Here is a 25,541-nt window from a genome sequence, read left to right on the forward strand (position 1 = left end):
AGAGGGGAGAAATGACCCAAACATTGTATGCACATACGAATAAAATAAAAAATTAAAAAATTAAAAAAATAAACAAGAGGAGAAAAAAAGCAATGTATTTATTTTACCTCATCAAGATCTTTGGTCTCTCTTCCCAATTCATCATCATCTTCATCAGAATCAAGCTCTGGTCCAATATAATTCCCAAATTCATCATACAAGTCAGTATCCATGATGCTAAAATTCAAGAAGAGAAGAGTTAGATTCTGGCAAGGTAATCAAGTTCTCTGTGACCTCTGCATACCTCTTCTCTAGGGCTAGCTACTGACCGATCAGCTTACTGACTGATCCCTCAAAGTCTCTGCCTTTCTGTCCTACTCACTGCCTCTATTTACATACTTTCTTCTTTCTTTCCTTCCTTCTTTTTGTGTGTGTGTGTGGGGGGGGGTGGTACTGGGGTTGAACTCAGGGCCTTGTTCTTGCTAGGCAGGTGCTCTACTTCTGGAGCCATGCTCCCAGCCCTTTTTGCTTCAGTCATTCTTCAGATAGTCTTATGTTTCTTGCTGGGGCTAGCCTCAGACTGTGATCCTCATACCTACACCTTCCTTGTAGCTGAGACTACAAGAATGAACCACCATGCCTAACTTGTTTGTTGAGATGAGGTTCCCAATCCCCCCCCTTTTTTTTTTTTTTTTGCTTGGGCTGGCCTCCATCCACAATCCTCCTGACCTCCATCTCCTAAGTAGCTGGGATTACATGTATGGGCTACCATGCATGCCTCTGTACTGTTCTTTAATACTAACATTCTCCTACATAATCACAATAAAACCATCAAAATCAGAAGTTAATATTGGTACATTACTACCACTTAATACATAGACACCATCCAAGTTTCAGAAATTGTTCCAACAATAATCTGCACAGCAATGGATCCAATACAGGATCACATGTTTGCACTGAGTTGTCATGTCTGTATTCACTTTTTTTATTGGGGGGGTAGGACTGGGGTTTGAACTCAGGGCTTCACACTTGCAAAGCAGATGCGCTATTGCTTGAGCCACACCTCCAGTCCATTTTGCTGTGCTTATTTTGGAGATTTATGCAAGCTGGCTTTGATCCAAAAGACTCCCAATCTCAGCCTCCCAAGTAGCTAGGATTACAAGCATGAATCACCAGCACCTGGCTTTTATTTATTTTCTTTTTCTTCTTCTTTTTTTTTTGGTGGTACTGGAGTTTGGAGGGCCTCACACTTGTTAGGTAGGCACTCTACCACTTGAGCCAGCCCTCACTTTCAATCTACAACAGTTTCTTGATAAGACTTTCGTGACTTAACACTGGGAGATTATGACAGTGATCTTGTAGAATGCCCTTGGGTTTGCCTGATATTTCCTCAGTATTATATTCAGGTTAATCTGGGTAGGAATATCACTGAAGTGATGCTGTGTTACCAGTGCATGATAGTACACACCTATAATCCCAGCACTTGGGAGACTGAGGCAGGAGGACTGTAGGTTCGAGGTCAACCTAGACTACATAGGGAAATATTCTGTTAAAAAAAAAAAAAGTGATGCTGCGTTCTCAGTGTCTTTCCTATCAGGTAGTACATGATTCCAGTTTACCCAGTTATGGTGGTGTTAACTATGATTTCTTGATTAAGACTGCCAGATTTTTTCATTCTAAAGTACTCATTTTCCCTTTGCAACTTTTTTCTTTTTCTTTTTTTGTTTTTGCTTGAACTCAGGAACTTCACCTTGAGCCACTCCACCAGTCCAATTTTTTGAGACAGGGCTTTTCAAGATAGGGTCTTGGGAACTATTTGCCCAGGCTGGCTTCAAACTGCAATCCTCCTGATCTCTGCCTCCTGAGTAGCTAGGATTACAGGCGTGAGCCACTGGTGCTGGCATTCCCTTTGCCATTAATTAGTACTTTGTAGATTTTCCCCACTTCAATTATTGAAATTCTACTCAAAGGAACAGTTCAAATGCCACTTCCTTCAACTTTTCCTGGATCTTTGATTTTTCATTTCCCTATGCTGCTATACACTTCTGCACCTTGTCCTGAATGGTACTAATTACCCTCACCAACAACTCCACAGCCTGCAAGCAGCAGACTAGAACATGAGTTAGTCATCAAGTCTCTGGAGTTGGGATGTAGCAGTGAGAAGGACCAGAAGAGAAACAGACAGGCTGTGTTCTGATAATGAGGCAGGGGGAAGGGACGGCAAAGCAGAGAGATAAAATTTAAAGAATTAAAACATAAAGAAGGTCACATAGCACTGGGGGAATGAAATAGCCAATGAAATCGCATGCAGCCATATGTGGGTTAAGCTTTGCTTTTTGCTTCTGTAACCTGCTTGCAAGGGTATATAAGGTGAGACCTCTTTGTTCTCGGGGCTCAGCCTTCGGACACGAGTCCACTGAGTCTGTGCTGACACAATAAAATGTTGCTTCCTGCTAAACTGCTTCAGTGTCCCATATCTCTGCTTGAGATTTCTGCAACACTTCTTGGGGACTCACTGTCTGGGATTGCGGAGACTGATTTGCCACCACTCTTGTCACCGGGGTGCATCCCCAGACCACCGGGAGAAGATCCCACCAGGTGGCAACTGACAGCTTGATCCGGAGGAAGGATTCATCCTCCCAGTGAGTCAGGGTGAAGGCCCTGGATGCACAATGGAACCCATGAGGCATAGGAAACAATGAAGGAAGGGAAGCACTGCTTGTCAGACTGGTAAGAACCCGAGTTCAAATTCAGGCCTGCCTCAGGAGGCAGAAGAAGAGACTGATCACCTCCTAGAGACCACTAGTAACCACCTTTTGGGGTAAAACCATGTCTCTCAGGTTCAGGGAGCAGGGCAAAAGTGTGTAAGACACCCCTGAGAGTTAATGGGGGTTTGAGCTTTTCCCAGGAAATAGCCACAGCTGAGGTTAAGTGATGGGTAACAAAAATTCAGTTCCAAAGAGGAAGACTCACAAGAGAACAGATGCGTCATCCACCATTCCAATGGATAGCCCTCTGGCTATAATTTAAAAGTTTTTTTCTTTTTATGACAGTGCACTCTAATTTTGTGTGTGTGTGTGTTAATTTGTTTAAAACACTGGGCAAAATTTAATTTACTCCTAAAATTTCAGCTCATCTTATGTGCACTTAAGTTGACATTTTTTCCTGGCATACTTAATTTATAAAACTTTTATGTGTGTGTGTATGTACGTATGTGTAAGCATCTTCAAAATGGTTCTTAAATTGCTGCTATGAGGTTAATATGATATTCAAGGTAACAATAAACCAGGGTTTTTGTTTTAAAGATCTCTGTTATAAACTGCTTAAGCTTTTTACATATGAATATGTAAACATCTTAAGAATGGTTCTTATTATAGAGTCAATGTAAAAAATTATTACTCTGGTCTACTGCTACTTTTAAGAAAACAGGCTTTCAAATGTATTTCAATCATGTCTTACTAGGATGCAGGCATTCAGGGGTTAACACTCTGGCTTAAACTAGAGGAGAAAAAGAAAAAGAAAAAAGAGGGGGGCACGGACTACAACAGGAACCTTAAAATTTGGGTAGTTAAAAATGACCTTAGCCTGTTTCATTCTGTTATAAATAAAATCTGGGATTTAATTCTCTTTTATAATACATGGGTCTATTAACAAATGGGCTTGTATAAATTGTTTTTATGCAAAAAATAATTTTAAGGTTGCTTTCTTTTTTTTCATACAAATGTTAACACTAAGTTAAAAGGTTTTATAAGTTATTTTCAACAACATATACATATATATAAAAGATATTAATGATATGTTTTTTAAAAAGAAAAGGTTAAAAAATACTTTTAAATAAATAAAAAAAAGGATAAAGACAAGCTCTCCCAAGGGATACAAATTAAGTTGTCATAAAGGTGTTGTTATGGGATTTTTAAAAAATAAAAAAAAAAACAAGTGCACTCTCAAAAAAAAAAAAAAGTTGTCATAAAGGTACAGAGTAAGCTGTCATAAAGAGATGGCACTTATAAATGCCTAGGTAAGTGATTAAGTTGACTAAAATCCAGTTACATTAAAGGTTTCATAAGGTCAAAATTTAATGTACTAATATTAAACTAAAATTTAATTCTCTAAGCTCATAAGAACAAGACTAGTTTAAAAAAATTATATTGTTCTTAATAACATTTACAAAAACTATCTTAAAATGGTTTTTGTTTTGTCAAGATAACTATCAGAAATTTTTGGTGCTACAGGTTAATCCACAAATTTGTCAAGACAATAAGAGTTTATTAAAACACAGAGAGACAGAGGCAGCTGACATAGGGAGTACTGCTGCACTGATATGAGGGTTGAGACAAATTTACTTATGCAAAGCAGAGTTAAAAAAAAAAAAAAACAAAGCCAAAGTACACCCTCCAAATAAGACAAAAAAATAAAAACTCAAAAAGGAACACTACACTGGAGGTCAAGACATCCATTTATGACATTTATTGGAGTCAACAGAGTGGAGATGTTAGTCCTACTCCTTCCACATAGTAAGCAGAGGAAATTTTTGGCCTGGGATGCCCTGACTGGGCTCCACTGACCACAGGTTGATGGGATCCTGCTGAGTATCATGATCCATCTGTTAATATCAATAATCTGGCATCTGATCCCTTATCAACATCTAAGCCATGATTCTTGCCCTTTAGGTTTCCTAACTCCACACTTAGTCCTCATAAATATATACCTATGTTCTCTGACGATTTTTGTCAGGATTTTAACTACTAAGGTAACTGAGTCATGTTCATTTAAGAGTTGGTTTATGTTGGGGATAACAGTGAGAACAGCTATGTTAGGACCACACCCCTTTCCCCCTTGCAGATGGCTTACTAGAAACTCCCCACCCAACCCCAAAGACTGACAAAGGGACAATTACTAACCTTTATCTCCCCAGATGGATGCCAAGGATAGCTGAGCAGACAGTAACCTAACTACAACTTATCTTTCTTGGTTGCCCAGCAACAGTATCCCTTAGTGATCTTCCTGGTAACTTTTCCACTAGCCCCCTATATCTAGCCCAAGCCTATGTGTGGCAGTGGGCTCTAGCTCTCTTGCTGGGGTCCCTCTCCACAGGGTTCCTGCTGAACAATAAACCCTGTGCTGGTGTTTGAGCTATCTCTCTGCCTCTTCCATGCCTCTTATTTTCTAACAATTTATGTAAAATTTTCTAGATGACCTCATAGTTAAACAATTGTTTTCTTGGGTGATTCTAATACAGTCGGTACCCTGTATGTGTCTGTGACTGGGATATTTGGGTTTACTAAAACTGTTCTCCCACCCACCCAAATGATGAAAGCATCTAAGGTTTGGGTTCAAGAACAACAACTAAATTAATATGTATATATAACCTCATAGAGCTGTGATGCTGTTGCTGGTTCCTTATACTACATTATGTTTTTCAAGTATACCAAGTCTTCTAAAATACAAAATTTAGATAAACATGGTAACAAAAAGTTAGTGGTACTAATATACTGTCTGTTAGTTGCTAAATTGTCCATCAAAATTTTAAACATGGCTCTTTTAAGTTTTTGTCATTACAGTTCTGATCCTTCTGGGACATTTATATTCAAGTCCATAAAAAATGACTCTATTAAGTGCTTGTATGTCAACCAGGTTAGCTTTTTAGACATTTGCTTTTGTTGGATTTTGTTGTGTATTGTCCTTTTCTAGAAGCCCACTACCTAAGAGCCACTCCTTTTAAGCCTCTTTGTTGCTTAAATTTGGTTAAAAATGTCTAGTTGGTACTGATTCCCACCTGATCTGCTCATTATCCCCCTACACACGTGAGAGCAAAACTAAACAAACAAACAAAATCCAGGAAAGAATAAATCCTTGCGATGAAAAAAGAAAATGACCAATCAAAAAAGATCTTCAGTATATGGCCATATCACCCTGCACATGCCCAATCTCATCTGGTCTCAGAAGCTAAACAGAATTAAGCCTGGTTAGTACTTGGATAGGAAAAAGATCTTCAGAGGAGACTGCTCAGAGATAGTTTGGAGACAAGGGAGAAATGCCGTCAAAGTTCAAATGAAGTCACTCATGCCAGACCTCTCAAAAATACCCAAGGCAGAGAGGACTGAGGAAGTGGTTCTCACATATGTGTGTCCATCTGGCATTAAAGCCCTTCCAGACACAAACTCATATTTTTAGACAGAGTCTTCTATTTAGAAACAAAATGACTATGGCTCTAAACATGTCCTTTGATCCCTAAAGATGGTAGTTTTAACTTTTTTAAACGATGAGTTTTCTTGGACATATATACAGATAGTATATTGTTGCCATGGTAATTCCACTCAAAAAAAAAGAAAAGATACTGTTTGGGTAAAAGAATAAAATGTTCAACCATTAAAACCCCATTAGAGGGGCCCTTTTGTTGTTCTATCCCCACTACAGTTAAAGTAACAAAACACTGCTTCTTGGATCCACCACAGCCCAGTAAAGCCAGCCTCTCCCCAGTGGGAGTACATCCCTGACTCAGCCTCACCATCCAAGATCACCCATGCCCTTCCTCGACAGGACTCCACTTCCCAGGAGATAACAGGGGACCACTTACAATGGGATGACAGCCCTGCTCTAGTCACTCCAAAAGCTGACTAGTCTATACACAGAGGAAGCTCAAACATGGGACACACCCCTGCTCTCCTCTATACACTTGGACTCTTACCTTTTGGGTTGGCTCTTACAAGGTATTTCTCACATACTAAATGTTATAACAGAACCATTGCTGGGACCTCCGCACAGCCATACTTTGTATCATGTACCCACCAACAGGTCAGATGTTAAATCAGCTCATATACTCCCAGGTTAATGAGGTTGCTGGTAAGTGGCACTAAAAATCCAGAGTAAAGAAAACAATACAGACTACATTTGTCATAAAAAGTGGGACAATGAGTCTTATCTTGGGAGCATATTTGATGTTACCCCCCGTTGGTATAACAGAATATCAGGACCATTATGGAGGCCACTATAAAAAACAAAACAAAACAAAAAAATGGCCGTGCATGTAATGATGCTATAAAAATACAAATCCTTAGATCACAATGGTGCTCTTTGACCCTAGGTGGGTCTGAGCATCAAAGTGGGGAAATGATGTAGCAGGGAGAAGGAACCAAAAGAGAAACAGACAGTCTATGTTCTGATAATGAGGCAAGGGGAAGGGACGGGAAAGCAGAGAGATAAAACTTAAGGAATTAAAACATAAAGACGGTCATATAACATGGTGGGAATGAAATAGCCAATAAAGTGGGCTGAGCGTTGCTTTTTGTTTCTATAACCTGCTTGTATATAAGGTGAGACCTCTTTGTTCTCAGGGCTCAGCCTTCAGACACGAGTCCACTGAGTCCATACTGACATAACAAAATGTTCCTTCCTGCTAAACTACCTCAGTGTTCCATATCTCAGCTTGAGAGTCCCACAACAGGGAGACCTAGATTCAAATCCTAACTTCATCACTAACAAGGAACTTCAGTTACTTCACCTCTTTATATACTTCCTCAATTGGAAATGAAGTAAATAATCACTGCATAAAAAATTATGAGGATTAAATAAATACCTTGTATAAAGAATTTGGCACATTCCCAGGCTCAATAAATGTTAGCTAGCATTATTATCTTTTTTGGTGGTACTGGGGTTTTGAACTCAGGGCCTCACACTTGCTAGGCAGGCACTCTACCACTTGAGCCACTCCTCCAGCCCTTTTTTGTGACCGGTTGTTATGAAATAGGGTCTCTTAAACTATTTGCCCAGGGCTGGCTTCCAACTGAGATCCTCCTGATTTCTGCCTCCTAAGTAGCTAGGATTATAGGTGTGAGCCACCAGCGTCTGGCAGCCAGCATTATTTTGACCATTCTTGAATGCAAGAACCCTGTGTTCCTTGTGCCCACTTGCCAGTGCCCAAGACAACACCTTACATGATTAGGGACTGAATAAATGTTAACTGAATGGAATGTTTGGTTTTGAAATACTGATATTTCTTGCATTAGTCTAATACTTTCACCTCCCTCAATTTCATCTGCTTAGTGCTGACTGTAGATAAAACAGAAAATTAGAGAATGGTAATTAAATGTACACCATTATGGAAACTTTCATATGAATATTCTTTTTACTTCCATAGACCTATCACATCTGTGCTTATTTTTTTCTCCCAAGACTTCCATCAAGTGACTTCAGAAACTTTATATAAGTGCTCACCTCAGCAGCACATCTACTAGAAGGCTGTTCATGGAACAAACCAAGCTTGTATCTGCCACCAGAGCCACTGCACTTGCTGGTTCTTTTTGTCCCTTGGGTATTTATATACCTTGTTAACTTTACTTCCCTGTCTATACTAAAATGTCATCAATGTCACTCTAAAAAGTCCCCCATAAATACTTACGCTATTTATTGTTGTTGTTTTGTTTTTTGAGTGTGTGTGTTTGCAGTGCTGGGGATCAAACCCAGGGCTTCACACATGCTAGACATTCTCCCACTGAATTACATCCCCAGTCCCCACTGTTCTAGGAAAACAAAGTCCTTACTTAAATTGTAGTTAAGGAAACGAACAACAAACAAATGAATAGAGCCGTGCGCCAATGGCTCACGCCTGTAATCCTAGCTACTCAGGAGGCAGAGCTGGAGGATCGCGGTTCAAAGCCAGCCAGGCCAAACAGTTCGCGAGACCCTATCTCCAAAAAACCCTTCACAAAAAAGGGCTGGTGGAACGGCTCAAGGTATAGGCCCTGAGTTCAAGCCCTACTACTGCATTAAAAAAAGGTATCAGCCAGTGACAGCCATTAATAACAAAAAAATCAGGGGCAAAACAAAACCAGTGCACAAAATAGGTCCTCAATAAGTATTTTCTAATGAATGAATGACTCAGACACGACACAGAAAACCTTGTCCACTGCTGGGCAAAACTAGGGACTCTTAGTACCAAACCCGCACCTTCCCGCTATAACGCAGACGTTCAAGGGGACACCCAGTCTCTCAAAGGCTGAGGGAGCGCTGCAGAGAAGAAGCGAAGGAGGCACAGATGGAAATGCGGGAAAGGGGCTGAATATTTAGGACGCAACCTCAGAACTTTACCCATGGAAGGTATCGAGAAAGCCCCGAAATCGGTGTGGGCGAGCTGGGGGTGGAGTAGGGTGTCTTTTATTCCCTTCTCTGCTCCAGACCTCAATTTACCTATCTGTGAAGGGAAAGGGATAGAAAGCCTCTTCCCGATCTGACGTTCTTTAATTTCCCATCCCACCTTGAGCAAACTTCCCGAGCGATTGACCCACGCCAGCTTACCTCACGCCTCCTCAAGCAAGAGCTCCAGTCCACGGTCAGAGACCGCGCTTCCGCTCCACTCCGCGACAACACCGGCGCCAGCCGCCAGGAAGGACCCCGCGGACGCTGCGGTCGCGTTTCTACCTCAGAGGACGGACCTCAGCCTGAAGACCGGCTCGGAGGAATGCTGGTCGCGAGACAGGACAGGAACCAGAAAGGGGACATTGTGGGTCCCAAAACGAAGATATAGGATGCCTCAAAGAAAGCGAGGCCTGAAGATGCACTAATCTTGTCAGGCGCCTCGGGGCCACCCTGAAAGGGGGCCTTCGGGCCGATCACGTGGTCAGACTGTTGGCGCAGTTGCTGGGCAACCACAGCTCTAGGGCCCGGAACGAACTGAACTGCTTTCAGTTAGAACACATTAGGGGACCCCCAAAGAAAACAAGGGAACCAAGTGCGGGGCTGCTGGGTGAGAGTCTGGAGGCTGAGTGGGGGGGATGGAAGGGTTTTTCTAGTCATTCGATGACTAGGGAGAGCTCAGAACTTGACAGGAACTCTGGCACAGCGGTGCTTGCATGCAGTCTCAGCTACTCAGGAGGTAGAGCCGGGAATATCAGGAGTCTAATAAGAGTACGTGACCAGCCTGGGCAGCAAGAACAAAAAAGCCAACCCCCCTCAACCCCCCCAAAAGAAAACCTCCAAACTGGACATAGGCTGGACACTTGAGTTCAGTTGCTGGCCAGCCCAGTTCCTTAGCATTCAGCTTCCCCACGTTGGGTAGGGGTGACTTTGGAGTTGCTTGCAGACCCCAGGGCTGTTCATGACTAAACCACAAACCACAAAATCTAACTCAACTCACCAGGAGTTTGAGGCTCAGAGAGGTTTCAAGCAAGTAAATTCCAGAGCCTAGACTGAAACCCATATAGATTTCCCTGTAGAAACAGCCCAGAGATTGCTGCCTGAAGACATTACCCACATTCCTACACACCTGTCCAGCCCTAGCTTGAACAGAGGGATGTGGACATGGGGATCATTGAACTTCTGCCTCTTCTACTTGATTTATTGCTCAGTTGTTGCCTCTTTTTCACTGTTTGGGTGAAAAGTTTACTTCCTCATTAAAGACATTCAGTGAATGCTGGGGGCTGGTGGCTCACGCCTGTAATCCAGCTACTTGGGAGGCTGAGATCTGGAGGATTGTGGTTTGAGGCCAGACCAAATAATTCGGGAGACCCAGAGTGTCTGCTTTGCAAGCACAAAGCCCTGAGTTCAAACCCTAGTTCCCACGAAAGAAAGAAAGGAAAAAGACATTCATTGAAGAATGAAGTTTTATCCCTGGGCTTAAGAGTAATAAGAGTTCTGCATTTGTGTGAGGTCCTCTATGGAACAACTTGCTATAGATCGATCCTGTGTGAAAGAATGAAGGGAATGAACTGTGAGATCCAAATGCCTCCTCAAAATTATTTTTTTGTGGTGCTGGGGATGGAACACAGGGTCTTGCACATGTTATGCGAGTGCTGTACTACTGAGCTACATCCCAGCCCCTAAAATATTTTTAGAAGCAGAGAATAAAATTAAGGCAGGGCTCCAAACGGAAAGTCAGGACTTTGTTGTATTTTTAGTGGCAAGTGTTGTGTAAGTCCTCCTCAGGCTACTCAGCTTGTATCTGTAAAAGTAGAAAACTAGATTTTTGCAACATTTCCCAAGATAAGTGTCAGAGTACTCTTGGGTCACTTTGTGTTCTGGCAAAGAATCCAGAAGCATCCTCTTTTCCCTGATATTGAATCTCCACCGATATGCATTCCCTTTGCCTTCCCAGGCACAGGCCATGGAAAGGAATGATTTGATCGACTTCAAGGCTTTGGAGAAAGAGCTGCAGGCTGCACTCGCTGCTGATGAGAAGTATAAACGGGAGAATGCTGCCAAGTTGCGGGCAGTGGAACAGAGGGTGCCTTCGTATGAGGAGTTCAGGTTGGCTCACTGCCGTTGTTCTCATGCCTCCCTGTCATGGTGGACAACAGTGGTAAACAGCATGCACTCTGGATTCAGACCATTATGAGTTTCTGTCTTAGTTCCGCCCTTTACTACTTGTGTGATTCCCTGCAAGTTCCCTAACCCCTCTGAACCTCAGTTCTTTATCTGTAAAAGAGAGTAATGGTTGTTATAATTAAATGAATTATTTCATGTAAGACTGAGCACAGCATTTAGCACATGTAAGGTGCTTGAAAACTTTCAACACCCTCTACTGTTACTGTTGTTATTGTCCTATTGTCCTGTACACAGGTCCAGTCTCCATCAGGCAAAGTAGCTGCCTGACATCTAGAGATACAACATTAAGTTTATCCCCAGATTTCTGTCCTTTGCTCACAGGGGTATTGTCCTTGCATCACACCTGAAGCCACTGGAGCGGAAGGACAAGATGGGGGGAAAGAGAGCCGTGCCATGGAACTGGCATGCTACTCGTGGAAGTGCTTTCCAGGATGTGGCCACTGAGATCTGCCAGGTAGGTGAGGCCCAGCCCCCTTAGCCCATCACTGTTCTCATTCTTACAAGACCTACCTTATCCATGGGAAGTCAACAGAGACAGGATCTTGCCTCCAGTTCCAGAAAGAACAGCAGCTAGCAGATAGTGGGGCTGATTTGAACGGGCAAGAATGAGTCAGAAATTGGGCTGGGCATGTCCCTTCTGTCAGTCCTTCAACTTCATCCCCAGATCAGATTTGGATTGCTCTGCCTCCGCGCTACATGGTAGATAGTATCATGACTGGGGGCAGGATCAGGAGAGAGCCCCAGCCTGCCTTGACTCTCACTTGAGTTCCTTTCTGTCTACCTGAGATTTCCAGTCACTTCTTCCCCACTTCTCAGAACAAACTCTGGCTTACTCTGGAAGAGCAGCACTGTGCCCTTTTCCTCAGTAGGAAAACCCCAGTATAAGTAAGAAGTTCAAATCATGACCTGAATTCCTTGGGCCATCCCATCCCCAGTTCCTTCCTCTACAAATGAAGCCCACAGGGACCACAGATTTCTCAGGACTCAGAGAGCAACCCATAGCTAAAATGAAGTCCCCAATGCGTCACTCCAACTCACGATCATCACTGAGCAGCCAGAAGAGCTCTGAACCCCTTTTCCTTCTTTGTAATCCAGGAAAAGGCTCCGTTCCAGCCTGGGACCTCAGCAGAGTTCTACCGCGATTGGCGACGCCACTTGAGGAGTGGGCCAGAGCGCTACCAGGCCCTGCTGCAGCTTGGGGGTCCCAAGCTGGGCCACCTCTTTCAGACAGATGTAGGGTTTGGACTTCTAGGGGAGCTGCTGGTGGCACTGGCTGATCATGTGAGGCCAAGTGACCGAGCGGTGGTTCTGGGGATCCTGCATAGCCTGGCCAACACTGGGCGCTTCACCCTGAACTTGAGTCTGTTGAGCCAGGCAGAGAGAGCGAGCTGCCAAGACTTATTTCAGAAGCTGCAGGCCATGGGCACCCCCAAACCCACACAGGAGGAGCTCATCCGGGATGAGTCAAATGTGAAGGAGCAGTCTGATGAGGTCCAGGAGGAGGAGGGGCTCCTGAAGGAGCTACTAGGGCTGTACCAGGTCCATTGATACGACCAGCTCTTGGGGGCATATTGTGGTGGTTGTCTTGGGGTTTCTGAAGGACTGTGGTGAGAAATCCACCCTACTTCCCTTCTCAACTAGTACTTTTCAGAGAAAAAGCCGGACGCTTGCCCACTTTTCCAATCCCTCTTTGTCTCGATATTTAAATGTGTGGATCCACAGAACAGCCAAAGGCCCACAAGCTTGAAAGTAATTTTGGTTCCCACCCTTTGGGTCTGTCTGCTATGCCTCTAGCCCCCTGCCCCTGAGAGGTGGGTATGTTCCCAAACAAGTGCTATCCACACCAGGTACAGCCTCTCCACTCAGAAAATAAAAAGCAAACATATTCATCTTCCATGGCAAATAAACACCAATCTCCATAGCTCTTGACAAGAATATTTATAACTCAGAGCCAATGAATGGACAGTTAATCCACAGTAATGAAATGTTACTTTATTTTGGATGCAGAATTTTTCCCTAGGGACTGAGTTCTTATGCAGCCTGGACCTGCAAAAGCCCCAGTCCATTGGCTCAGGTCTGGCCAGCATCCCAGATGACCAGATGTGCAGGACACAGTTTCATTCATTTCCCAGAGTGATGAAACATAAGAACTTGATCCTGGACAGGCAGGGCAGGGCCCTACCCAGTGAGGCAGAGAACCCTGATGGCTCATTCTGTTTTCCCTTGATCCATTCTTAGGTAAGTACCAGTGTTCTAGAAAGGTGAAGGAAGGCCAGGTTCTAGAATGATTTTTCCTGGAGAACAGGCCTGGAACATTAGAAGGACAGCTTATACATCAGCTGGTAATAAATTGCCTTGCTTCCTCTATAGAGTGTTGCTGCTTTTCCTGGCTGCTTAATCCTTTCCTCATATAGAGGCCTCCTCTCAGCAGTGATTTCTAGAAACCCATTTGGTGGCCCTGCCCCACCCACCCCTCTCTCCTGCAGGCATGAGCCTGGCTCATACCACTGTGCTCCTATGGGTCTGGAGCACTCTCCAGGCCTTTGAAATTGTGGAGAAGGAGAACATCTTTCAGAAGACCCCCTGCCCTGCTTTCCTGATGTTTGACAATGCAGCTTACCTGGCTGACATGAGCTTCGAGCTTCCCTGCCACTGCAAGCCTGAGGAGGTTTTGACTGTGGTCTGGTACTACCAAAAGCACCTGGGTAGCAGCCACACCAAAGTGCTGACAGATTTCGACGGGCGGTTGCTGACAGAGGCATCTCAGGTGCGAGCGGGCAGTGACATGCTGGTCCGCTTCAGCATCCACATGTTCAGCCTGTTGGTCTTCCGGGCCCAGCCTGAGGACTCGGGCCTGTACTTTTGTGGTACCCGCAAGGGGGACTACTTCTATGCCTACGATGTGGACATCCAGAGCAGTGAGGGGATGGTGGCCATTTTCAAGGACAAAGGTCAGGAGCCCTTTGCAGATGAGTACCATGGGAGCCTCCGTGTCTTCACCACCTTCTGGGAGTGGACCCCCTGTGACCGCTGCGGAGTGCGGGGGGAACAGTGGCGCATAGGCCTCTGCTACCTGCAGAGCCCTGACCTCTCCCCGAGATACCGTAAGACACTGCCTGACGTGGTGTCCTGTGGATCACAGGCTGTGCCAAGGAAGCTGCGCGTCATGGTCAAGGGCCACATGCCTGAGCTGCTGGTTCAGAGCTGCCTGGTGCCCTGCAAGAAGAACCAGATCCAGAAGGGCATGCTGGCCATCTACAACTTTGTGTCCAAAGTGGGCAGCAGGCCCTGGATGCCCCAGGTTCCCATTCAGTTCCACCAGCAAAGACTAGGCCATGGACTCATCATCTCCTGTCCTGGGGCCCGGCCAGAGCATGCTGTGGCCTGGGACAAGGACCACCAGCGCCTGTACCGCACACAGTACCTGAAAGGCGTCAACAGATCCATGAGAGTGTTCATTGACCATGGCAACCAGCTCCACATCCGCTTCACCCAGCTGAGTGACCGTGGTATCTATTACTGCTGGCGGCAGGGTGTGAGGATTGCTGGGTTCCGCCTGGGTGTGACATCCCGAGGGCGCTATCCAGCCTCACTCTCTGACCCTGAGACTCGCTCTGCCGTGCAGCTCACCCTGATAGGATACCTGCTCATCATAGTAGTCTTTGTCACCATTCACCTCTGTCGTTGCTGCTGTTACTTGTTTCGTTTTTGTCCCAACTTCTCCCCCTAGGCTGTCCCTTCCCCAGCTCTGAAGAACTGATGTGCTTCAATGTGTTTGTTAAATGATACCAGATGCCTCTGGGGGGGCACCCTGGTCTGGGACATGTGGCAAGGAGATGTGGACAAATCTGTTAGTAACATCCTGTCCCCTGATTTTGTGGGTGGGTCTGGGCCTGATCTAGGGAGTGGGGAAGCCGGAAGCAAGTGGGAAATTGGGGACCGAAGTCAACAGGGAAGAAGTCGGGGCACACGTCTTCTCACTTCACACTAGGATGAGGAGGAAGTGAACTGATCATCAGATTGCCTATCAGTGACCTCCAATGACAGCATTGGAGGTGCTATGCCATCTTGCCTTTGAAATTGGCCAAGTGTGCACTGGTTAAACTGAGGGTAGCAGAGAGTGGAAGGAAGGAAAGAGTGGAGGGAACTAGTGAATGTCCTCCTTGGCTTTCTCCTTAGCATCTATTCAGCAGCTACCTGAATAGCAGGTAGAAGTAGTAGGTGTGTCAATGAAGGTAAAGACTAAGATAAGGAATGGGTGTGGAAAACAGAAGTCAAATTCAGGGTTTTGCTGAGCGACTGCACCTAGGCTGGGGTCTGTGGATGAGAAGAGGGGGTGGAGTAAGGCAGGCCAGGACACCAGGGCTCTGGTGGTAGAGTAGGTTGGAGCTGGAAGTTGATGTGTGGCTACTGCCATGGGGACTTGGGCTCCCAAGATGATCAGTGATAAAGAGCAAGTTGGGTCTTGTCTCCAGCCCACCCTCTCGTGAACACATCATAGTTTACTCCGGGGAAGGCTGAAGCACATGTCTTTATTTCTCCTCAGGGGTAAAGGTGGCAGCACTGCCTGAAGGTTAGCAGCAGTAGCAGCAAGGAGTGGGGGAAAGGGCACCAAGTCTTGAGAGGAGAGTGGAACACCATTCTCCCTTTTTTGTTCTCAGGAGAGGAGGACCCAGAGCAGACCCCTTCAGTTACCCACCACCTGCCCAGCAGCCCAGCCAGGGAGAACAGAGCAAGTGCTCTGGGGTGGAAAAGTCTCCTCCAGGTAGCAGGAACACAAACTGGTATCATCTGGGTTTTGTTTTGGTTTTTTTTTTTGGTCTTTTCTTTTTTGGTGCTGGGGATGGAACCTCTTGTGCATGCAAGGCAAGTGCTCTACCACTGACCTACATCCCAGCCCCAAACCAGTGTCTTCACTCCACTCATACATTAATTTCCCAAATTATAAAATAGGGTACTGCCTAAAATACAAGCAGGATATGTTTTGTATGTGAGTAAGAGGGGACCCAAGGAGCCTGTGGCTGATCATTACAGGGTGAAGAGGCTCGGATAGATGATGGTGGCTCACCAGGGTCCACAGGCAGCAGTCACAGGGCTCAGAAGCCTGAGTAGTCAGGGATTATGTAGCCAGGAAGAGGCCTTCAGAACTGGAACACAACTGTGCTCTGCCTGTGGACAGCAGCTCCTCTCTCTCCCATTTCAGCCTCTTCAAAAGGATGAGTCACTTCCTTGATTCCCATGACCCAGAAGTTAAGTGTAGCTGGTCGCCCACAATCTCCCATTCTGATGTCTGGCATCATTCTGCCTCTACTCCTCCAGTCTGCACAGGAGGAGTTCTCCTGTGCTGATCTCTCTGTACCCACACCTCAGGGCCAGGTAGCCCCCCTCTACTCCCTCTCAGCACCCCTTCCCTCTCCACTTACGCTGAAGATCCCCAAGTGCTGAGAACCAAGCTCCCATATGCTCACAGACTGGTTCCCTGCATGGCAATTCAGTGGGGCCGAGACACTCGAATCATCACTCAGGAGGCCCCTCTGGGACCTGAGCGGGCCAGGAATTCTGTCTATTGACTACTCCAGGTGGCAGGACGTCTCCACCCATTTCTAGATGTGCAGGGTCATTCTTGAACAAGTCTCCGGCCAGGGCTACCTTGTCTTGGGAACTTCTCCCCTTCTGAAGTTCAGTGTTCCCCCTCCTCCCCAGCAGCTTGAGGAAACTCAAAGCCAAGTTCCCAGATACCCCCAGAGACCTCCAGCTCTGGCAACAGTTGCCATAACAACAGGGATGAAGGATGTGATTTGTTAGGTCTCCTTGCCCTGCCCAACTTTTCTCTTCCCTCCCAATTCTAACCCAAACTGCTGGTCAACCCCCCAGGCTGTCCCTTTGGGGTGAGTGCCCTGTTAGTTGGGGGTGCTGTGTGCTGCATGGGTGCAGGCTGGCGGACCTAATGCTGACTGAACGTAGGGAAGCAAGCTGGCATAGAGGCAGAGGAGGAAGGGAGTACTAAGGTGTAGGGAGGGAATCAGGTCTGAGGAATGGAGTTATTCCAGGAGGAGCAACAGTCCTGCTCCCACTGCAGGTCCCTCCTCACATCACATCCTTGTGCTCCTGCTTGGACTCCTTAATGACCTGCAGGGGACAGGGGAGGAGCACAGTGCACAATTAGGAGCTCACATAGACCCCCAAGCCAACCACGTTAGGCTGGGCAACCTGAGGCAAGTCCTCAACTGTCCTGGGTCTTGTCTTTTTCCCTTGACAGTAACCACAGTTACATCACAGTCAGGGTCAGGAGTGAGAAACCACTTGTAAAGCATTTAGCACTGTGCCTGGCACATGATAAACTGATGACGTAAGAAGAGTAGAGGTTACTATTGCTGCCATTCCATCTGGGAATTCTCAGGGGCCGTGACAAATCTCTTCCCATTCCTCTGGGTAAAATATGAAAGCCCTCCCTCTCCCCAGCTGTCCCAACCAGACCTGGGGGTAAAAGCTACAAACTTTAATTCTCTTCCAGGCCTAGTCCCGGGGGCACCTGAGTCTAGAGGGTGAGCAAGGGAGAGAACCTGAGACAGCCCCCATTGAGTGGCCTAGGGGCCCAGGTCCCCTTAGCACTGCCAATGGAGGGACTGGGCAAAGGAAATTACATTCAGGTTTTGTCCCTTTTTCCTCTGGGGAGCTCCTGGGAATCAATGTGCCTTCCACGAGCCAGTGCCAGGCTTTCTCCACAGAACTCCTGGGAGCAGCCAGAATACCTCCTCACCTCTCCATCTCGCATCTCCACAGTCTTTACCACGATATTCCTCTTGAGGTGACCTTCTGACACTGACTTAGTGTCCAGGCTGGTTTCTGCAGGTGTGAGGAAAGAAGACCTCCTGTGGGCTCTCAGGACACTGGATGTTCTCTCCTGCGCCCAGAGTCCCCATCATGCATCCCAAATCATGATCATGAGAGCTCATCCAGGAGGAAGAGAGAGCACTGGCTCTTCCGAAGAGGCTGGAGACACCCAAGTCCCTCTAATGTTGAGTGCATTCTGCTGCTATCCAGTGCCCTGCTCTGTCTTTTGGCCTGGCTTCATTTCAGCCTGGCACCTGGCTTCCTGACAACTCAGTACTGCACCAAGGAAGAAGCATGTGAGCTTTGAAATCTGGCAGAGCAAAGTTCAAATCCTAGTTTAGCCACAAACCAGCCATATAATGTGGGAAAGCCTATCAGCCTCGCTCAGCCTCAGTTTTCTCATTGGTAAAATGGGGATCATGGTGCCTACTTTTCTAGGTGGGAGCAAGGAAACAATTAACAAAATAATGTACATTAAACATCTGGCACATATTAGTGCTCAGTACATGTGGGCCCTGTTCCTGTCCCTTTTCTAGGAGGACTGGGGTTTGAACTCAAGACTTTGTGCTTGCAAAACAGGCATTCTACCATTAGAGCTATACTTCTACTCCATTTTGCTCTGGTTATTTCGGAAATGGGAGTCTCATCAACAGTTTGCTGGGCTGGCCTCAAACCATAATCCTCTGGAGCTCAGCTTCCCAAGTAGCTGGGATTAAGTATGAGCCACCAGAGCTCAGCTCCCCTTTCTGTCACTTCCCTGGACCCCAGTGACCCTTGACTAGCACCTGATAGTATTGCCTCTACCTGATTAGCCTGGTTAACCTTCAGGTGCTGAATTAAGTCCTGGGATGTGCATGTCTAGTGTTCCTAATAGTCAATCCCAGAAGAGGAATTTTTCCCCTTATCTAAGAATCATTTGAGGACCACATACCAGTAAAAAGTAATTTAGTCTGCCCCGCTTAGAGAGAAAAATATAACATGTCACATTCACTAGTATTTAAAATTAAGAGCAGGGAACATAACACTTTATTCATTACAAGAGCAGCAGTCCAGAGGGAACAAATCCTCTGGGCTGAATCAGCACTGAGTAACAGCTCCTTGGGGACAGATGAATCAGGCAGAGAGCCTGCCCATCAGCCACAACAAAACCCAGAGGGACTTCCCAGTGACAGAAGAGGTGAAACAGAGGCTGGCATTTGCTCAAAGGCCCCAGAACATCTCATCTGAACTCCCAGGGACACACCACCTTTAAACTGACCAGCTCTGCTACAGTTACCTGGTCCCAGGTCTTGAGCTAAGCACTGAGGCTCCTGGGCAAAGGACATAGTCCAGTCTTTTAGGGAAATCATGGGAGGAGGAGCCCAAGAGGACCAGGAAAATGGACTTGGTGATGCTCATTCCTTATCAAGTTGGGAAAATCAATGGCAGCTAACCGAGAGCCGGAGGGGCTCCATTCACAATCTGGTGAGCCTGTATGGGTATAACTTGTATTGTGAGCCTTTTGAGATGTCTTGTGACCTTGTGAACTTCCCTTTCTTTGGTGCTTTTGCCCCCTGCAGTGACAAGCAGTTAAGAAAAACAAAAACATAAAACACTCAGAAGAACAGAAGTTTCCCTGGGCTTGAGCACAGAGCATCAGTTGAGACCTCACCCAGATCTGCAGCACAATGGGGTGCAGGGACAAGACGGGGGAGGGAGGCATGGGGCAGAACAGGACAGAGGCAGCAGCATGCCCCACCTGCAAATGCCCTTTGACACCGTGCTCTAGCTAGGAGCCGCACAGAGAGCCCAGATCCCTTTTCCCTTCCTGACCCAAGGCTAGAGCAGCCCAAAGGCCTAAGGGGGGAGGTGGGAATTCAACACCCTTCTCACAAGGCTTCACTCTACTGACCTCGGATCTGCAGGTTAGAGAAGGTCTGCACAGGAATGGTGATGCTGAAAGACAGTGGAGGAACAGGGATGATGAGGTCACCCTAGGACATCCCTAAGCCAGGCTTTGGTCAGGGCCAGCATGACAACCTCAAGGTCCTTTGCCTTGCTAGGAGAGTCTGACTCCATCCCCGTTTTCCCCAGCAGCCAGCACTCTCCTTCTAGAGCTCCTGAAGTCTACAAAGGCCTTGGGAGTTATCTACCAGTAGAGCACCTCCACGGAAGTGAGTGGAGGTGTGGGAGACAAGGAGGGAGGAGAAAGTGGTGAAGCGAATTCCAAGGAGGCAGAAGAAACCAGTCAGGCCAGGAGAAGGCCAATTTTTGATGGCAGGATGGGTGATTAAGTCTCAAGTCCTGGGCCCTGGGACTTAACCCATATTTGTTATTTGTTGGATCCATTCATCAGGCATTTATTGAATACCTACTGTGTGTTGGGCCGACACTGGGGTGGGAAGGACTTGGCACAAGGTTGAATAACTTCGAGGGACTCTAAGGAGAGGCATCAAGGAATTCCCTACGGCTGTGGTCGGGACTCACCGGTTCTCCTCGCCCTCTAGCAGCTTCCTGTAGGTGGCGATCTCGATGTCCAAGGCCAGCTTGACGTTGAGCAAGTCCTGGTACTCCTGCAGGTGGCGAGCCATCTCGTCCTTGAGGCTCTGCCCCTCCTCCTCCAGCCGGGAGAGCGCCTCCTGGTAACTCGCAGCCTCCCGCGCATGGCGTTCCTCTTGCTCACGCATCTGCCTCTCCAGGGACTCGTTCTGCGGGTTTGCAGCCGGCTGGTCCCTCTGGGCCCCGTCACGTGGCTGGGCACTCGGACCCCCGCTGGACTCGAGAGGCTCTGAGGCCCCGCCCCCGAACCCACCTCTGACCCCGCCCTCAATCCGGGCCCCGCCCCTGGCACTTCCCTTCTAGCAGCTGCTGGGGTGGCCAGTGCCCTGCTCCGCCCCGCCAGCCTCAGTCCACAGCCCCAGGTCGCAGGATCCAGCTCTGCCCGCGCTCACCGTGCCGCGCAAGGACTCCAGGTCGCAGGTCAAGGCCTGCAGCTGGCGCCGGTAGTCGTTGGCCTCGTGTTTAGCCTGGCGGAGCAGCTCGGTGTTGCGGGCAGCAGCGTCTGTGAGGTCCGCAAACTAAACAGAGACAGAACCTTAGGCTCAGGGATGGGATCCCCCTCCTCCCCAAAGCGGGTACATATCCGGGGAGCTGCGTGCTCATTGACCGGCACGATCTGTGGGAAATCAGAGCACGACCCCGTGTCACCCCCCACAACATGGGCCCTGGCTGGGATTATTCCCAACTGTGAATGGACGGGGACGGGGCGGGGGGGGGGGGAGGGGCGGCGGGGGACGGGGGGGGAGGGGCGGCGGGGGACGAGGGGGAGGGGCGGCGGGGGACGGGGTGGGGGGGCGGGCATGGTAGCCACTGCTGGGCCTCCGCACCTAGTACAGCTCCTGGGCAGACAACCAATGAATGAACACTGCTATAGGATCCAGAACCTCTGCTGGTTGCTCCATCCATCCTTGGCCCTCAAATTTGGCCCCATCTGCTAGTTCTGGGCAGCAGAGCTCTGGGTTTTAACAGTCCTTTCTGCCCCAGCTTGCAGGGAAGCCCTCATCTCCATCAGGCCTTGACTCTGCTCAGATTGGCCCTGGCTTCTGTAGGTCCTGCCTTGCTTGGCACTCTGGCCCAGCATCTCTGGTCTCTGCCTCTCTGTGTTTTTCTGCTTCCAGGCCTTCACACAGGCTCTGTTCCCCACTTTGAGACACCCTTTCCTCTTCTATGTCCTTGGCTTGCCTGTCTGCCTAACTGACCACCCCTGTCCATCTTCCCTGTTTCTCACGCTGCACAGAAACTCTGCCCTGTGATGTTCTCCACAGCACCATATTTAGGTTCTTATCACATCTCCCTGTTCAGATGCCTCTCTGTATCCAGGAGTACCTGGCATACAGTAGGTGCTCAATAACCCAGGGCACAGACTAGCAGGAAAGCAAGGATACAGACTCCCAAGTGAGATGGGCTAGGGTTGGAAATCCCACCTTACCATTTTGGAGCTGTGTGACTTTGTACAAGTTAGTTAACTTCTCTGGACTTCAGTTGTCTTCTCTATCAAAGAATAGTACCTGCTTAATAGTAAGATAATCTAATCAAAGCACAGGACCTGGCACCCAACAATGCTGGCCAAAAATAACAGCAGTAACAGCAATAATAATAATGAGTACTTTTGAAAGGAAGAATGCCTGTGTGACCCTGGACAAGTCATCTCACTTCTCAGGGGAAGGTCAGTCACCCAGAGAAGATATTATCCCAGCTTCCTCCACCCTCCTTTTCCTGTTTTCTGGTATGGAGCAAGGAGGACTGCCTGGAGGAGGCAGGCTGGCCCACAGGCAGAGCTACCTTGGAACGGTACCACTCCTCTGCCTCCTGCATGTTGCTGGTTGCCACTGCCTCATACTGTGTGCGGATCTCTCTCAGGGCCGCTGTGAGGTCTGGCTTGGCCACATCCATCTCCACATGGATCTGCTGTCGGGCCAACTGCTCCTGGAGTTCCTGCACCTCCTGGCAGGGTGAAAGAAGGGGTGCCGGGGCTCAGGGTCAGGCTGCAGTTGGGGCTCCCCAAGCATCATGCCCTCTTCTGCTTATTCCTCAGCCATGGGCATTGGCTCCAGAAAAGGAAGCAGCCCTTGCTGGAGGAAGTGCTTAAGGGAAGTTTGGGGGCCTCATGGCATCCTCTTCCAGAGCTAAATAGGCAGGAACCAAGTGCTGCACCGTTCCTCCCTTCTCACAGGTACCTGGGTCACGTGGAGTCGTGGAGTTGTGGATTGTGAATCCTGGGCCTGAGGTCAGAAATCAGTGCTTTTCTTTTTTTTTCTTTTGCAGTACTGGGGTTTGACCTCAGGGCCTACAACTTGAGCCATTCCATCAGTCCTTTTTTGTGATGGGTTTTTTCCAGATAAGGTCTCAGGAACGATTTGCCTGGGCACAATCCTCCTGATCCCTGCCTCCTGAGTAGGTAGTATGACAAGCATGAACCACCGGTGCCGGTGCTTTTTTTTTTTTTGTAATGAATGACTCTCATTTTAATGGAGACAGATGGCAGAGGGAATGGAGTAGAGAGACTCACTGTGTGACCTCAGGATGTTCTTTAACCTCTCTGGGCCTCCATGTTCTCCTCTACGAAATGAGATAGTAGGAAGGGCTCTGTCTCACAGGGCCGTGAAGGGAAAAAATGAGGCCGCAAGGATTTGTACTTCTCAGTATTTCTGGGCGATGGTGTCTGCGTATTTTCTCAGGAGTTGGGATGCTCTTTGCTGCTCTCTGTCTTCCTGAGTCTCTCTCTTTCTTCACTCTTTCTCTCATTTTCTTTCTGCCCGCCAATGTGTTTCTCTACTTCTCTCTCTGAGTACCTCTCTCTGTCTCTCTGGCTATCTGTCTCTCTGGCTATCTGTCTCAGTTGCAGTTTGTGTGTTGGACTTCCCTCTTTCAGCCCTGGTCTCACCTCCTCATGGATCTTCCTCAAGAATCGGATCTCCTCCTCCAGGGACTCAATCTTCCTCTCCAGATCCAGACGGGCCAGGGTGGCTTCATCTGCCTCCTGAAGTGGGGGGAGGGAGGGGACATTGGGCCACTCCAATCCCAGACTCCTCCTCTCCATTCTCCAGCCTTGCCTTACCCCTCCTTCTGGGGCATTGGGAAGCAGCACATTGCTCTGAAGGGCTAGGCTTAGAGTCTGTGTTTGTGTAGGCTGCCATCAACCCTTTCTACCCTCCCCCCTCCCTTCCACCTTCCTTCCCCCTCTCTGACCTGTCTATAGGCGGCCAGGTTGTTCTCAGCGTCCAGCCTCAAGTTGGTTTCATCCTGGAGCCTGGGGTGGGGGAACGCATTCTTGGATCCAGGTTTTCCTGAGGATTCTTGGATCCCTGCCCCAATAAACCCTGTCACAGAGACCCTCCCACCACTACCCCCAAGAACTGGTAGAGTAGCAGGAGGAGTGAGGTTCAAAGGGATCCCAGACAGGGGCCTTGGCTGGAGGGTGAGCAGATAGGACCTTTTGCCTCAACTCATTACTAAGGCGTTTTATCAGGGTTGGTGCACCTGCTCCTGCTCACAGAGACGCATCCACCACCCGACTCGCTGGTGCATGTGCAAACACACACACATACACACACACTCCTGCACTGCAGGGGACACACACATACATGCCCGCTGCTCAGCTCAGCCAAGCACCATGTCCCTGGGGTTTCCTCTGACCCCAGGTAACTACCTTTTGAGACAGATTTTATTATATCACTGTTTCACAACTGTGCAAGTCACAGTGACTTCTGTAACAGAAGCTGGTGACAAGCAGTAGTGACTGTGTTCTACACCCAGTCCTGCCTGCTCTTTCCTCTGCTTCCTTGACCTCTGAGCCTAAGTCTCTTGTAGACACCAATCTTTCTCTTGTCACCTTTCTTTTGTATAAATCCAGGCTTATAATAGGTGACTCCCTCAATACAGTCACACTCCCAGTGAATGAATGTGAAGCCCCCTGCCCACTGGGACCCCTGACTGCCCAACAGCCTTCTCCAGTGGGGAGGGCCGAAAGCGCACAGCTCCCTGACAGAAGGTCTTTGGGAATCATCTCTGAGGTCCTGAGCCTCTTCCTGGCTTTTCCCATCATTTGGGGGAAAAAGGGTAGCTCCCCCTTCCCAGAGGTGGGGGAAAACCCAGGTGCTGAGAGGCTGAGTCCCTGCCCAAGGCTGCAGCCCTGTGGGTACAACCTCTCAAGGGTTCAGATTCTTTGTTAAAAAGTCCCTTTCCCTTTCCCCTCCTCACTTCTGCCTCAGGGTGCCCAGGTCCTGTGCCAGATTGTCCCTCTCCACCTCTAGCCGGGCGCTGTTGGCAGTGAGTTGATCGAGCCGCAGCCGCAGCTCCCGCAGCTCAGCCTGGTAGACGTCAGCCAGCTTGGTGGGCTCCTTGGCCCGCAGCTGGTTCAGCTCAGCAGCCAGCGCCTTGTTTTGCTGTTCCAGGAAGCGAACCTTCTCGATGTAGCTGGCAAAGCGGTCGTTGAGCTCCATCATCTCGGCCCGCTCACTGGCCCGGGTCTCCTTGAAGCCAGCATTGAGTGCTCCGGCCAGGGAGAAGTCCACCCGCACTGGAAGTGAAGGGGGCATGCGACTCAAGGAGAGGCGGGGGCCGGGACTCAGGCGGTGGCCGGGACCCAGGCCCCTGACCACCATCTCGGAGGAGGTGTAGGAGCGGCGAGCAGAAGCAGTGCGTCTGCGCTCCATCCTGCCCTGCCGCTGCTGGCTCCTGGGATGTGAGGGCTTTATGGAGGAGTGGGCTGGAATGGTGCTGCCCTGGCTGCCTGGCAACGCCCCTGGCATAGCCTTGAGGGGGTGTGGTTGGACCAAAGCCCAGCTGTGGGCAGAGCTCCTCTCACCCCACCAAGGTCACTGTGCCCAGAAGCAGGGCTTCCTGGGCACACCAGCCCAGACTCAGCCGGG

The 25,541-nt window shown here is 48.3% G+C and overlaps 4 protein-coding genes across 5 annotated transcripts in view; 2 read left to right on the forward strand and 2 right to left on the reverse strand.

Annotated features, from left to right (window-relative positions):
• Nucleotides 1–9,480, reverse strand: part of Eftud2 (elongation factor Tu GTP binding domain containing 2) — a 53,164-nt gene extending 43,684 nt beyond the window's left edge. Inside the window, exons 1-2 of the mRNA XM_020171606.2 lie at nucleotides 9,274–9,480; nucleotides 108–216 (exon numbers count right to left, since the gene is read on the reverse strand). Of these exons, the coding sequence (XP_020027195.1) occupies nucleotides 108–212 (105 nt within the window). The 5' untranslated portion in view covers nucleotides 213–216; nucleotides 9,274–9,480. The remainder of the gene's footprint in view (nucleotides 1–107; nucleotides 217–9,273) is intronic.
• A 108-nt stretch (nucleotides 9,481–9,588) lies between these two features.
• Nucleotides 9,589–13,682, forward strand: Dnaaf19 (dynein axonemal assembly factor 19). The gene is made up of 4 exons (XM_020171394.2): nucleotides 9,589–9,721; nucleotides 11,069–11,220; nucleotides 11,620–11,752; nucleotides 12,394–13,682. The coding sequence occupies exons 2-4, from the start codon at nucleotides 11,078–11,080 to the stop codon at nucleotides 12,844–12,846; spliced, it is 729 nt and encodes a 242-aa protein (XP_020026983.1). The 5' UTR covers nucleotides 9,589–9,721; nucleotides 11,069–11,077; the 3' UTR covers nucleotides 12,847–13,682.
• A 90-nt stretch (nucleotides 13,683–13,772) lies between these two features.
• Nucleotides 13,773–15,599, forward strand: Fam187a (family with sequence similarity 187 member A). The gene has a single exon (XM_020171209.2). The coding sequence runs from the start codon at nucleotides 13,787–13,789 to the stop codon at nucleotides 15,026–15,028; it is 1,242 nt and encodes a 413-aa protein (XP_020026798.1). The 5' UTR covers nucleotides 13,773–13,786; the 3' UTR covers nucleotides 15,029–15,599.
• Nucleotides 15,600–15,811: 212 nt separating this feature from the next.
• Nucleotides 15,812–25,436, reverse strand: Gfap (glial fibrillary acidic protein). Of its 2 annotated transcripts, XM_074045594.1 has the most exons (10): nucleotides 24,871–25,436; nucleotides 23,860–23,920; nucleotides 23,555–23,650; nucleotides 22,453–22,614; nucleotides 21,063–21,188; nucleotides 20,599–20,819; nucleotides 20,024–20,067; nucleotides 19,566–19,685; nucleotides 18,059–18,144; nucleotides 15,812–17,427 (listed from the first exon to the last, which is right to left on the reverse strand). In XM_074045594.1, the coding sequence occupies exons 1-10, from the start codon at nucleotides 25,419–25,421 to the stop codon at nucleotides 17,386–17,388; spliced, it is 1,509 nt and encodes a 502-aa protein (XP_073901695.1). In that variant the 5' UTR covers nucleotides 25,422–25,436; the 3' UTR covers nucleotides 15,812–17,385. The 2 variants fall into 2 exon arrangements, with proteins under 2 accessions (XP_073901695.1, XP_020026993.2); XM_020171404.2 differs by lacking the exon at nucleotides 19,566–19,685.
• Between the last annotated feature and the right edge of the window lie 105 nt (nucleotides 25,437–25,541).

This window comes from Castor canadensis, chromosome 11 (genome assembly GCF_047511655.1).
Source record: "Castor canadensis chromosome 11, mCasCan1.hap1v2, whole genome shotgun sequence".
NCBI lineage: Eukaryota > Metazoa > Chordata > Mammalia > Rodentia > Castoridae > Castor > Castor canadensis.